The sequence below is a fragment of the Trachurus trachurus genome, assembly GCF_905171665.1.
Source record: "Trachurus trachurus genome assembly, chromosome: 22".
Lineage (NCBI taxonomy): Eukaryota > Metazoa > Chordata > Actinopteri > Carangiformes > Carangidae > Trachurus > Trachurus trachurus.
The window spans coordinates 4,371,508-4,383,873 of record NC_139907.1 but is presented as its reverse complement, the minus strand read 5'-3'; the positions used below and the strand labels follow the sequence as shown (position 1 = coordinate 4,383,873).

Sequence of the window (12,366 nt, the reverse complement as noted above, 5' to 3'; positions counted from 1 at the left end):
TGTAAAGTAAATTAGATATATACAGTATGTCCTTTCAAAATAAGAGCACACCGCACTGTGTTCATTGACGAGACGTTAAACTCTGTTTCTATGAACTCGTGTGTCGTCTGTCATCACTTTGTGTAAAAACTAGATGGGAAAAACGTGAACTCACTCACTGAATCTGTAATTAAAGGAAAGGTTCGCAATGTTTTTCCAAGTAAATGAACATTTAAATGTCCCTCTGAGCAGATATCGTGGTCACATGGTTCATTTTTTGAAAAGTAAATTAAGAGATTTCCAGTAAAAAATGCTGATATACGATAAATAGAAATGGAAATTAGTCGATATGTTGGTTATTCTCTTAAATTTCTATTAAAATTTCATTTACATTCCTCCAGAAAACATTGTGCACGTCATAAAAATCCTTATCGGTGCTCAGCTGTGTTCATGTGAAAGACAGAATTTGTGCAACACTGTAAAATAAAAAGAAAGAAAAAAAGAAGCAACTTGTTTGTCCGTCAGACTCTGAACGTCTCGATCTGTTTTTTTTTTTTTTTTTTTTTTGCAGCAAATCATGAAGGATCGATGGATCAATGCAGGATTTGAGGAGGACGAGCTGAAGCCGTACACCGAGCCGGAGCTGGACATCACGGACCAGAAGAGAATAGGTAAAGAAGAAAAACAAAAAACTAATAAAACAAAAGCTGCTGCAGGTGAAATCACACTCAGAAAAATGCACAAGCATCAAAAAAACCACAAACCAAAACCTCCGCAGCATCCTGAGCTTTTCATTTATTTATTAAAGAACAAACTGAAATCTTTGTGGTTTCGGTCGGACGTCGTGATGCGTTTAATGTCGGAGTCGTTTCGTCTCGTTATTTCAGAGGCTGAAGAGGTTTTAAAAAAGATGAAAGAGAGGGGGATGAAGAAGTGAAGGAGAGCGATGATGATGCTGCTGCTGCTACAGGAGAGAGTGAAGCCTCCTGTCGAGCTCTGGGAGGAGAGGAGAGAGGAGGGGGGAGGAGGTGTTACATAACAGCAGCTGAGGCTGTGGATGCACATGTGTCGGAGCGAACTCCCAGTCACCCAGGGAAAGAGAGAAAGAGAGAAGGAAAGAGAGAGAGAGAGAAAGAGGTCTTTATCTTTTCTGAGGAATCCCTGATTTCTAAATAATGCATCTGAAACGTTACATAAACCTTCGTCTGAATGACGAGCAGCGAGGAGACGCAGCCGCTGCAGGAAGAGGAGGAAGAGGAGCAGGAGGATGAAATATTTACTTACTGAGCTCCCCGGTTGTTTCTCCTGATGACGACAAGTCTGATTTATAGATGTGGAGGAAAGAAAAAGAAAGACGGAAAGAAAGACAGAAAGAAAGACAGAGAAAGACAGAAACCTCCTCCCAGGAGTCGACGACTCTCGATGCTCAGTCAGGAAACATTCGGCGACACTTTAACAGATGTAGAGATCGACACGTGAAAGGTCGACTGTGAGTCAACGACCTGAAACTCATGTAGGAAGAAGAGTTTAAGTTTTCTTCAGAATAAAAGCGATGCAGTGATCCAAACAAATCCATATAAACACATTAGATAAAACCCATATGTCACTGTCGGTGTGTTCACATCCGTTAGAGAAGGAGAAACATTTTAGATTTTCTCAGTTTTCACTCAAAAATACCAAATACGAACATATCTAAAAGAAAACATCTTTTCCTCGTCCATTTTTGTAGCACTAGCTTTGTGTTGGCAATCAAGCTGTTTCTTACTGCCACGATGACAGATAAACATGGTGGTTTTATGAAATATATTTTATAGTAATGAACATTAAACAGTACAGTTCAGATTTTCCAACTATGTATTTTTCCTCATCTTGCTGAGGATCTGACAACAACAGTTTTAAATTTATGTATAATATGTTGAATATGTTGCGTTTGTCTCATATCAGCCGACCAACGTGGCTTTAAATCATAAAAAATTATCATAGTTCGTTATTGGGATATTTTTTTTAATAGTTAAAATCATAAAAGATTATAACATTTTGAGTCCAGTTGGATGTTTCACTGAGCTGAGGAGCAGAGAGGAGCTGATGGAGGAGGAGGAGGAGGAGGAGAGAAGATGAGTATCTCATAATCTGCCTGGTAACAGAGGCCGAGCTCGTTTCTCACAGCAGCTGATCACGACTCGTTGCCGTGGTTTCTATTAGTTTGTTTAAATCCGTCACGATGTCAGCGCCGGCGACACTTTTTCATACGACCAAATTAATTAAGATCGTGTCACTGTCGGCTGGTTTAAACCCACTGGAGATAAATAACGGCATTAGTTTTTTTTTTTAGAGCAGAGGTGTGATGCCTTCAGGGCCCCTCCGCCTCAGTAGGAAAGGGGAAACTCTCCTTATTTTTTAATTTGTCGGGTTTAGAAAAACATTAAATATGTGGTGAAGTGATCCCTGAACATCTGGTTCATCAGTCAGACTCTTAATTATCACATCTATGATAATTAGATGAGTTATTTAACCCTTTAATCAGGCAACTACACTCCTTTTTTTATTTTTTAAGACTCAAAATTTGAGTTTTACTGAACTTTTATTTTGAAGCTCGGTTCAGCCAATCAGCTGCAGAGTTATTAGATCATGCTGCGCCCTGATTGGCTCCTGGACGCGTCCATCATACCATGTGTTTAATGATGATTTAATGGCGTCGTAGAATAATTAGTTGGATGCAAACGATAAATTAAGATGCAAAATAATGATCAATAATTAATCAAATGATTTGATAAAGAGCTTGTTTTTTAATGAACTCGTCTTTATGTTTTAATTTGATCTTTGTGCTTCTTCTACATGTGATAAATCAATATCTGCTTTAATTTAACTAAATAAAACTCTGTGTAATTCCACATAAAAAAGGGAAACAGGAACCAACCAAGGGGGCAGTTGTCGGTCTGAGAAGTGAAGCTCACTTCCGCATTCAAAAAGCTGCAATCCCCTCGGCTGTCGCTGGGGGCTGGCTCCAGAAGGGAGCAACTCCAATCGAGCCCCATGTTAAAATAGCCGATTTTACAGCTTAAAAAAACATATTTACAGCCTGGTACATTTTATTTTTTTGGTCTCAATCGATAGTTTCTACCCCCGCACACACTCTGAGGGGGGTGAATTTTTTTAAAACTCTACCGTTTTACTATTATTAGGGTTAAAGTTCTGGCCAATCAGGGCGCAGAACCGTTGAGTGACAGGTCCGGCGACCGCTGCTACGAGGCCAGTGGGCGGGCTCTCGGCCGGCCAACGGCCGCACCGCTCCAAATATGGCAAGTAGAATCCAACATGGCGCGGTTCTAACCCCCGTAGTAGCGGCACAAAACAGACTCCCCCAAACCAATGGGTGACGTCACGGACGCTACGTCCATTCTTTTTACAGTCTATGGAACCAACACATCTGAGCATTAAACTAATTTATTATTGATCGTTATGATTGATTAAAAACCTTCGTTAAAACACACACACACACACATTTAATACGTTTCGTCTCGTGTGACTTTGAATCTCGTGACTGGTCGTAACGTGTTGTTCGCTCCTCCGTCTGTTTCTGGAAGTACAGTCGCTTTAAACATTGATGTGGAGCTGAAACGATAAAAGCCTCCGTGTGACGCCTGATGGGAACGACACACACACAGGAACACACACAGGAACACACACACACAGGAACACACACACACAGAGATAAATGTTTAAGGACTGGAGCTGCTCTGCTTCACCTGACACACACACACACAGACACACACGCTGCTGCTGCAAACGTGAGCAGGACGAGGGGCGGGTTTCACGTCATAGACACGTGTGTGTGTGCGCTGTACTGTACATGTGCTCTTACACACACACACACACACACACACACACACACTGCAATCAGCATCTTCCCTCTTCTGATTGATGGAGGCAGAACTGGAACACAGGGGTCTGATTAACACACACACCAACAGGATGGTGTGTGAACAATAATTTTACTCTCTTGTATTTTATTGTTGTGACTAATCTGTTGGTTTTATTTCCCAGAGGTCACTTGTCTTCCAGTGTTTTCTTAGTCAGTGAAGCTGTGTCATTATCTATACATCTATTGATCATGTCTGACGAATAATTTAATCTATTAATTAAGATAAATTGAATCAGAAGTGATGCCTTCAAGTGTTTTGTCCCCCCCCAAAAAATGATATATGAGATTTGCAATATTTTTATATCAATGGTCACTTTACATCACAATTTTCTTATTTATACAACAAGTAGTTCTGACCAAGCAATTTGATTGGTCAACAAGACATTTAGAACGAGGCTGTTCCCTTCCGTATGTGGACAGTCAGGGCACACCCTCCCGGGTAATATTGCTTGTTTCATGCACACCTGCAGTTGTAGTATTTATATTATTTATACTTATATTTATATCATTGTCACTTAACGTTGCAATATTTTTTACACCATAGTAACTTTACCTATCAATACTTTTATATCAGGCCTCCTTATATCCTTATATCCTCAGTACTTGTTTTGCACATTGTACAGGCTCCAATTAAAAGTCTTGTGTGTGTTTTTTGTGTGTGTGTGTGTGTGTGTAGATGTGATGGTGGGGATGGGCTACAACCTGGACGACATCCAGGACTCTCTGGCCAAGATGAAGTACGACGAGATCACAGCCACCTACCTGCTGCTGGGGAGGAAGGCCTCAGAGGTACCGAGCTCCACGACACGACACCGACACCGACCAGCGGTTTCACTGGTTCTTCTTGAATAATGTTATTATTATTAACTCTAACTCTAACTTGTTCTCTTCTCTTATTTCTCCTCCTCCTCCTCCTCCTGCAGCTGGAGCCCACTGACTCCGCCACCAGCAGCAACCTCTCTCTGGCGAAGCCGCGGCCGAACAGCGAGCTCAACGGCCAGTCGCCGTCTCACCTCAAAGTCCAGCGCAGCGTCTCCTCCAACCACAAGCAGCGACGCTACAGCGAGCAAGGTGAGGAGGACTAAATATCAACACTGCAGTTAAACAACAAGATGTTTCTGCTAATTGACACATGCAAACAAACGTTTCCTTTTATTATCGATTAGAAAATGTTCGTCACAGTTTCTCAACGTCAGTAACTGCAAAATAACTTTAATCAAAATCAGTGCAGAATAATTTCGTGTGTGTGTGTGTGTGTGTGTGTGTGTGTGTGTGTGTGTGTGTGTGTGTGTGTGTGTGTGTGTGTGTGTGTGTGTGTGTGTGTGTGTGTGTGTGTGTGTGTGTGTGTGTGTGTGTGTGTGTGTGTGTGTGTGTGTGTGTGTGTGTGTGTGTGTGTGTGTGTGCGCTGTCGGGGTTTAAAAGTGGCTTCAAGGTTTTTTATATTAAAACGTGGAGAAGCTCAGATATTTTTATCGCTGTGAACTGAGTCGAGTCGTCCACTTTATTTTAAAAATACCTGAATGTGCCGATGATTCAGAGCTGAGTCACGTCGAGTCACAGTCGTTCTTCCTGCAAACGTCTAAAATAAAAGATAAAATAAAAATCCACTTCAGGTGCAAACAGAGACTCTGACTCGTCTCGTTGTTTCTCTCTGTAGTGGGTCAGAACGCGGCTCCGGGGACGGCTCATCCCAAGCGGAGTCAGACGACCACGGCGGAGAACAGCGCCAAGGACGAGGGCGGCGTGCAGCTGCGTAAACCCGGCACCCCGGGGGGCCGCGGGGGCGGAGCTCCGCCCGCCAGCCCGTTGCTGGGCAACGCCAACAACCCCAACAAGGCCGACATCCCCGACCGCAGGAAAGGCGCCACCACCGGCCCCAGTGTGAGTTTAACGAGACGACACATGAGGAGTCAATCAATCAATCTATCAATCAAACTTTATTTGTAGAGCACTTTTTATACAGGAAGCTTCACATGATATAAAATAATAGAGACGACATTTACACACACAAACATTAAAACACAGAGGAAACACTCAACAATTTGCCGTTGCAGTGGAAAAAAATAAGATAAAACCAGTAAATGGAATAGAATAAAATAAAATAAAATAATGATAAATAAATAGTAAAAATAGATAAGTATGTATAATGTTTTAATAATTCAAAGGAATAAAGGGTTTATGAGTATGTCATCTGCACGTTCTCGCCTATTTAAAGATATTTTTATTATCAGTCCTTTATTTATACATCAGTATAGTTCACATGTTATAAACTCTGTTTCCTTTGTGTGTTAACTAGTAAAGAGCATTTTCAGCAATTGCACTTTTCTACCACTCATTATCTTATGAATGAGTACTTTTATGAGTCAATTTATATATGTTATGATATATATAGTTTCACCGGAAGAAAATTAGGTCTGTGACTGTTTATATTGAATGAATGAATAAATAAATAGATAATTAAATAAGTAAATATGTAAACATAAAAATGAGCAGACGTGTAGTGTAGATAAACACAACGTCAACAGTCGAGTACTTGAACACATCCCTGGTGTGAATTGAACGGGTGCAATGAGGCAAACTGTAAATGTTGAATAAATAAAGTTTAACTCACAAAGACGATTAAAATCATTAATATTTATGGAGACAAACTGAATTTTAGTTGATACGGTCCAAACTTGTTCTGAACTCATGGTTCTTACACAAGTATGGAATTAGATTTTATAAATTTCCAGGTCTGGAAAAATACGGAAAATAGAAACTATTGTATGAAAATGTATGAAAATGTATCTGGGTTTGAGTTAATTATTTTGTATGCGCTATTAGCTACAATCTCCTGGAAATTAGTTGGTGACATAATGGCATACACATTCAGAATAACGAAAACAAACGATTAATTGCATAATTTATTTAGATGATACACATCTAATTAGTCAAATGTCACAAATATTTGGATTTATTTAACTGGAAATTAGGAAAAAAGTGTGGAATTTTAAAATTTCTAATGTGTAGGATCCCTGTAAACTGATGATAATTAAGACTTTAAACATTATACAATTATACTCAACTTTATTTATAAATGGCACTTTTAACAAAGTCATAAGGGGAAATAAAAACCACATTATTATTATTTCAGTGTCTTGGATACATGTGTCAAACATTAACCATGAAACCATCAGTGTTTGTCAGTATATTGTATTGATCAGTTGATAAGTTTCCTCTTCCTGTCGTTCTGCAGAATAACACTGCGTCGGCCGGGATGACCCGCAGGAACACGTACGTCTGCAGCGACAGGAACAACACGGACCGTCTGTCCGTCATTCCCAACGGGAAGGAGAACAGGTGAGAGGAGGAGGAGGAGCTTCTCTCTTCTCTCTTTTCTCTGTTTTTTTGTTTTTTTGTTAATGATTGTTGAGTCTGTGATTCTTCTGTTTCTCTCTGGGTCCTGCTGCTGTAGCCAAGCCAGTTGTTGTGTTTATTTTTCCAGAAATCCTCCCTGTGGTCACGGCCGCGGTCGAAGTCACGACTTGTAAAAAAATATGAATCAATAGAAAAAGCTCAGCGTCAGCCTTTTAAACTCTTAGTTTTAAACTAATAATAATAATAATAACAGTGTTTGGATGTTTCAGATTCAGATTCTCATGTATTGTTTTTAAAAGAAAGTCAGACAGGATCCACCAGAGACGAAGGAGAAGATTTCCTCTCCTTTGTTTTTCTTTCTTTCTTTCTTTCTTTGAATTTTCTTCCCTTTTTCTCATCATCTTTATTTTTTCATTTCTGCCTGTGTTCGTTTGTTTGTTCGTTTGTGGTTTCGGGGGCGTTTCTTTTCTTTTTTCTTTTCTTTTTTCTTTTCTTTTTTTTTTCTTCTTTTTTCTTCTTTTTTCTTTTTGTTCTCGTCGTTGTGGCATGACCAGCATGACTGAGATGGCTTGTGCCACTAGCCCCTCCTCCTCTGCCTTTGCGGCCGCTGTGTTCGGTGCCTCGTCCAGTTCGGTGCGGCTGAGGTATCAAACCGTCGGCCCTTTGTACGCTTGCCAGGCAGGCTGGGCCGCGCTGCCCCACTCCTACTACGATCTGGACTACTGCTCGCCCAAGTAAGACAGCAGGGCCACCACCCAACCCCACCTAAACCCCCCCAGTCTGTCTGCTGCCCCCTGTTCGAGCCCCCTGGCTTTAACCCACACATCTCTCACTCCCCCCCCACTCCCTCTCCACGACTAAACCATGGACGCCATTTCCTGCAGAGATCAGTGACGACCGTGCACATCCAAGTGTCTGAAATGTTCATCGACAACGACTTGTTTTCATTAGTTTACGTTGTCCTTAAAAAGGGATAGTTCAACATTTTGGTAAATTGGCCCATTGCCATAATCTCTATAGTCATAGCAGTAGGTTTGTTACCTTTAATTGTCAAGTGCAAGCTATTTTTAGAACGGCGGAGCAGAGCCGTGAGCTGCTCAGAGCTACGCTACGGAGGCTAATGGGATTTAGTTGGTTTCCCTCATCAAACTCATCAAATACACAATCCAACAACTCCACAACGCTCTGGTGGACAAGTTGTGACCTGCACATTCACCACGCTATGAGATAATAACACAACGTTACCAGACAGAGTTGTTTTAGAGGGAAATTCATGCAAAACCACTAATGCACGTTCCCGTCGGGGCAATTTTTTCAGCAAGCAGTCTCTACATTTCCCTCTAAAACAACTCTGTCTGGTAACGTTGTGTTATTATCTCATAGCGTGGTGAATGTGCAGGTCACAACTTGTCCACCAGAGCGTTGTGGAGTTGTTGGATTGTGAGTTTGATGAGGGAAACCAAGAAATCCCATGAGCCTTAGGGCTCGCTGCTCTGCTCCACCGTTCTAAAAACAGCTTGCACCGACAATTAAAGGTAACAAACCTACTGCTATGACTATAGGGATTATGGCAATGGGCCAATTTGCCAAAATGTTGAACTATCCCTTTAAAACTCAAATTCAAAGTCTCTAACGTTATATTTGTAGGAAAAAACAAGAGAAAAGTGAGAGAGAAAAATCATAATTAAGGAAGGAAATGCTTTCAACACTTTGCAAGGTCTGCAGAGCTCAGGCAGCATAATGAGCTAAAATAACAATAATATTGTAGTTTAGTGTTTCCTTATGACTCGACCGTGTTGAAACTTGCAAAGTGTAAAAACAAGTTTCCTTCCTTGATGGGGAGGGGGAAAAAATCACAAAAGTCACTTTAAATCAGATTTTCTTTTAACTATTAACAATATCAGGCAATATTTTAAGTAGAACTACAACTCTCGAGTCAATTTGATGATTTTTAGTAACATCAATTGATCAATTAATCCAACTTTATTGATATGTATCACCTTTCATACAAGTCGAAATAGAGGGATTAATGGACCCTGATATATGAATATGAATAGTTGAAATAATGTAGAGTTAAATGATTGATTGATAGATAGATAGATAGATAGATAGATAGATAGATAGATAGATAGATAGATAGATAGATAGTCACTGTTTGGAGATCAGTGCTATTAAGTGTTTAAGATAATAAAAGATGAGAAAATAAAAGCAGTGAGAGTGATAAAAAAAAGAAGAAAAGCAATAGAAAAGATAAAAACAAACAATAAAATCTAACAAAAATAATCAACTGATCGGTAAAATCCAGAGCAGAATAACTCATGTAAGAACAAATGTTGTTAATAAAGTTTTATTTCAGTTTGTTTCATTGGGATCAGGTCAAACAAACAGAGATGAACTTGTATTTCAGACACTGATGAGAGTGGAGGCACGGGGGGAGAAAAATATGAATCCACACACACACACACACACCGATCTGAGGTGAAATGAAATCAGTGTGTGATGATATTTTTCCTCCATCATCATCATCACCCCCCTCTACACACACACACACACACACACACACACACACACACACACACACCCTGGAGGACCTGGCTCCACTCTGCAGTAACCAGCTGCTCTCTCTCCGCTCCGCCCTCGGCCTCTCCTCCATCCTCCATCTTCTCTCCGATGAGGAGGAGGAGGATGAACTCTGAACCTCTGATCTTCTCCGTCTGGATATTCACCTGTTCGTCTGCGACTCGATGCCCCTCCCCCACTGCCCCCCCTCAGCCACCCTTCTCCTCCCCCTTCTCCCCCTCAGCCCCCCATCGTCTGTCTCTGTTTAGACTCTTTAACTGATCAGGGACACGACGACTCTCACTCAGGGACTACGGATGGAAAGTAGCTAGTAAGCTAAATCCGGTACAAGGCATCTCGTCTCATTTCGAGACTAATGTTATTTTGTACATTGTCCCTGATACAAATAAACTTATTAAACTAAAACTAAACTCCTCCCATCGCTCAGAGCTTCATCATGTCCAGGCCCAGAAATTAATTAATTAATTAATTAATTAACCACAGCTGGTAAATCTCTCTCTCTCTCTGTGTGAGTGTGTGAATAATATACAGGTGCATCTCAATAAATGAGAATAAATATCATGGAAAAGTGTATTTTATGTCAGTAATTCAATTCAAAAAGTGAAACTTACACATTATATACTGTAAATCCATTATTACACACCTTTATTTATTCAATTTCTCTAATGGCTTCACATTTAACAGGGTTTCCGAAAGCAGGGAGTCTTAAAAAGTCTTAAATTTGCTTAGACAGGTCTTAATTTTCTTTTCTACCTTTTAAAATGCTCCTGCAACACTTCATTGTGCTTTATTGAATGTATTTGCAACGACAAACGAGCCCAACGCACAATTTATATATTGCAGCCAATTTACTTTGCAGGTAATTTTGTGACTCTGACTTTGTTTGGCGTGATATAGGTCTTACATTTCATTCATAATGGTCTTAAAAAGACTTAAATTTGAGTCGGTGAAACCTGCAGAAACCCTGATTTAATGAAGATCTAAAGTTTAGTATCTCAAAAAAATTTAATATTACAAAAGATCGATTTTTAAAGAAAAAAAAGCATTTTTAATATGGAAATGTTGGCATTTCTATTTGTTAGGGCTGTTTGACTTGAACTAATGGAAATGGACTTTTCCGTGATGTTCTAGTTTATTGAGATGCAGCTGTGTGTGTGTGTGTGTGTGTGTGTGTGTGTAGCTGGTGAATTGATGCAAATTGACGACCTCCCACATGTCGCTTCAGAAGCTTTTATTTTGAAATCTTCCTCTTCCTGTTTGCACTGTAGCAACTTCAAGGAGCCTTTGCTGCTTCTTGAGTTTTCAGATTTTTTCTTTCTTTTTCTTTTTTTTCAGTGACCCAGAAAGTTTTGAGGCAAACAAACTCAAGTGAAAAAATCAACACTGGGTTTTTTGTTTTGTTTATTGAGATTCAGAAAGGTTCAAGATTTAATTTATTGTCATTCAACTTCATGTTGCACGTGACGGAACGAAATTTGTACTCAGGTCCGAGCACAAAAGTACAACAGTAAAGATAAAGAGTAAAAAAAATCCAAACAGACAATCAGATGCAAAAAAAACATTGATATAAATTGATAAGAAACGAGTGGATGATGTTCAGTTAAAGCTTCATGACTTCAGTATTGATATCATTAGAAGATTTGAGTTTATATTTTTCTTAGTTGAGTTTTACATAAAGAAGAAATTAATTAGAAAAAAACTTTATTAACACAGTATCTTAATCAATCATTAAACAATTTGCATCACATGTTACGGAATAAATTTAAAAGGATCTATTGGAGAAAAAACAAATTAAATCCACTTTTAATTTCAGGCTATTTTTCCTGTTTATTTGTGAAATACTTTCAGTGCAAATCAGAAATATTGATTAGATTTCTGTCGTCAATAATAAGAATGATTGATTATTCTTAAAGGTCGTCTCAATCCACCAGCTGCTGCTGAGATTTACACATTTATCATTTATTTAATTTAATTTCAGGCCCTGTGGACATCTTTAACACGCCAGAGTCATTAAAGGCTTAAATATATAAATAGATAAATAAATAAGCAATCACTAGGAACTCCATAACTAAAGTGTCGGCCATCTTGAGGATGAGGAGGGAGAATGTGGCGAAGACGCCGCGCGGCCGTTTCCACTGCAGTAGTTTACCGGTTCTGCCTGTTGTGAATCTGACAAGACGAGTGAGTGAGTGAGAGTCTAAATTTCCCACGCTGGCGCAGGTTCAGTGAAGTAAACGTCTGCAGTGGGGAAACTGTCTGAGTCTTAAAGGGATACGCCAACTTTTATTTATTTTTTTACGTGTCTTGCCTCACTCCCGAGTCCATGACCAGCAGATAGACACCATCCTCTCGACTGTGCGTGCAGTAACAAGGGAGATAGAGCCGTATCGCCCGTAATTAGCTTAGCTCAAACACTGAATTCAAAGCTGATTTCAAAGCTGATTTCATTTTAGCTCTAAACGCTGTAAATATATCACTTTATCCACATTTCAAACATTTTTTTTTTTTTTTTTTTCAAACATTTTTAG

The 12,366-nt window shown here is 39.7% G+C and overlaps 1 protein-coding gene across 17 annotated transcripts in view; it reads left to right on the top strand.

Moving 5' to 3' along the window:
- mark3a (MAP/microtubule affinity-regulating kinase 3a) overlaps positions 1-12,366 on the top strand; it is an 81,511-nt gene that overhangs the window by 52,284 nt on the left and 16,861 nt on the right. For all 17 annotated transcript variants that reach the window (XR_014596371.1, XM_083998783.1, XM_083998784.1 and 14 more), the window contains exons 10-14: positions 551-650; positions 4,578-4,690; positions 4,825-4,972; positions 5,559-5,782; positions 7,137-7,240. Coding sequence is in view for 16 of the 17 variants with exons in the window: in XM_083998783.1 (XP_083854909.1) it covers positions 551-650; positions 4,578-4,690; positions 4,825-4,972; positions 5,559-5,782; positions 7,137-7,240 (689 nt within the window). In the remaining variant the exon portion in view is untranslated. The remainder of the gene's footprint in view (positions 1-550; positions 651-4,577; positions 4,691-4,824; positions 4,973-5,558; positions 5,783-7,136; positions 7,241-12,366) is intronic.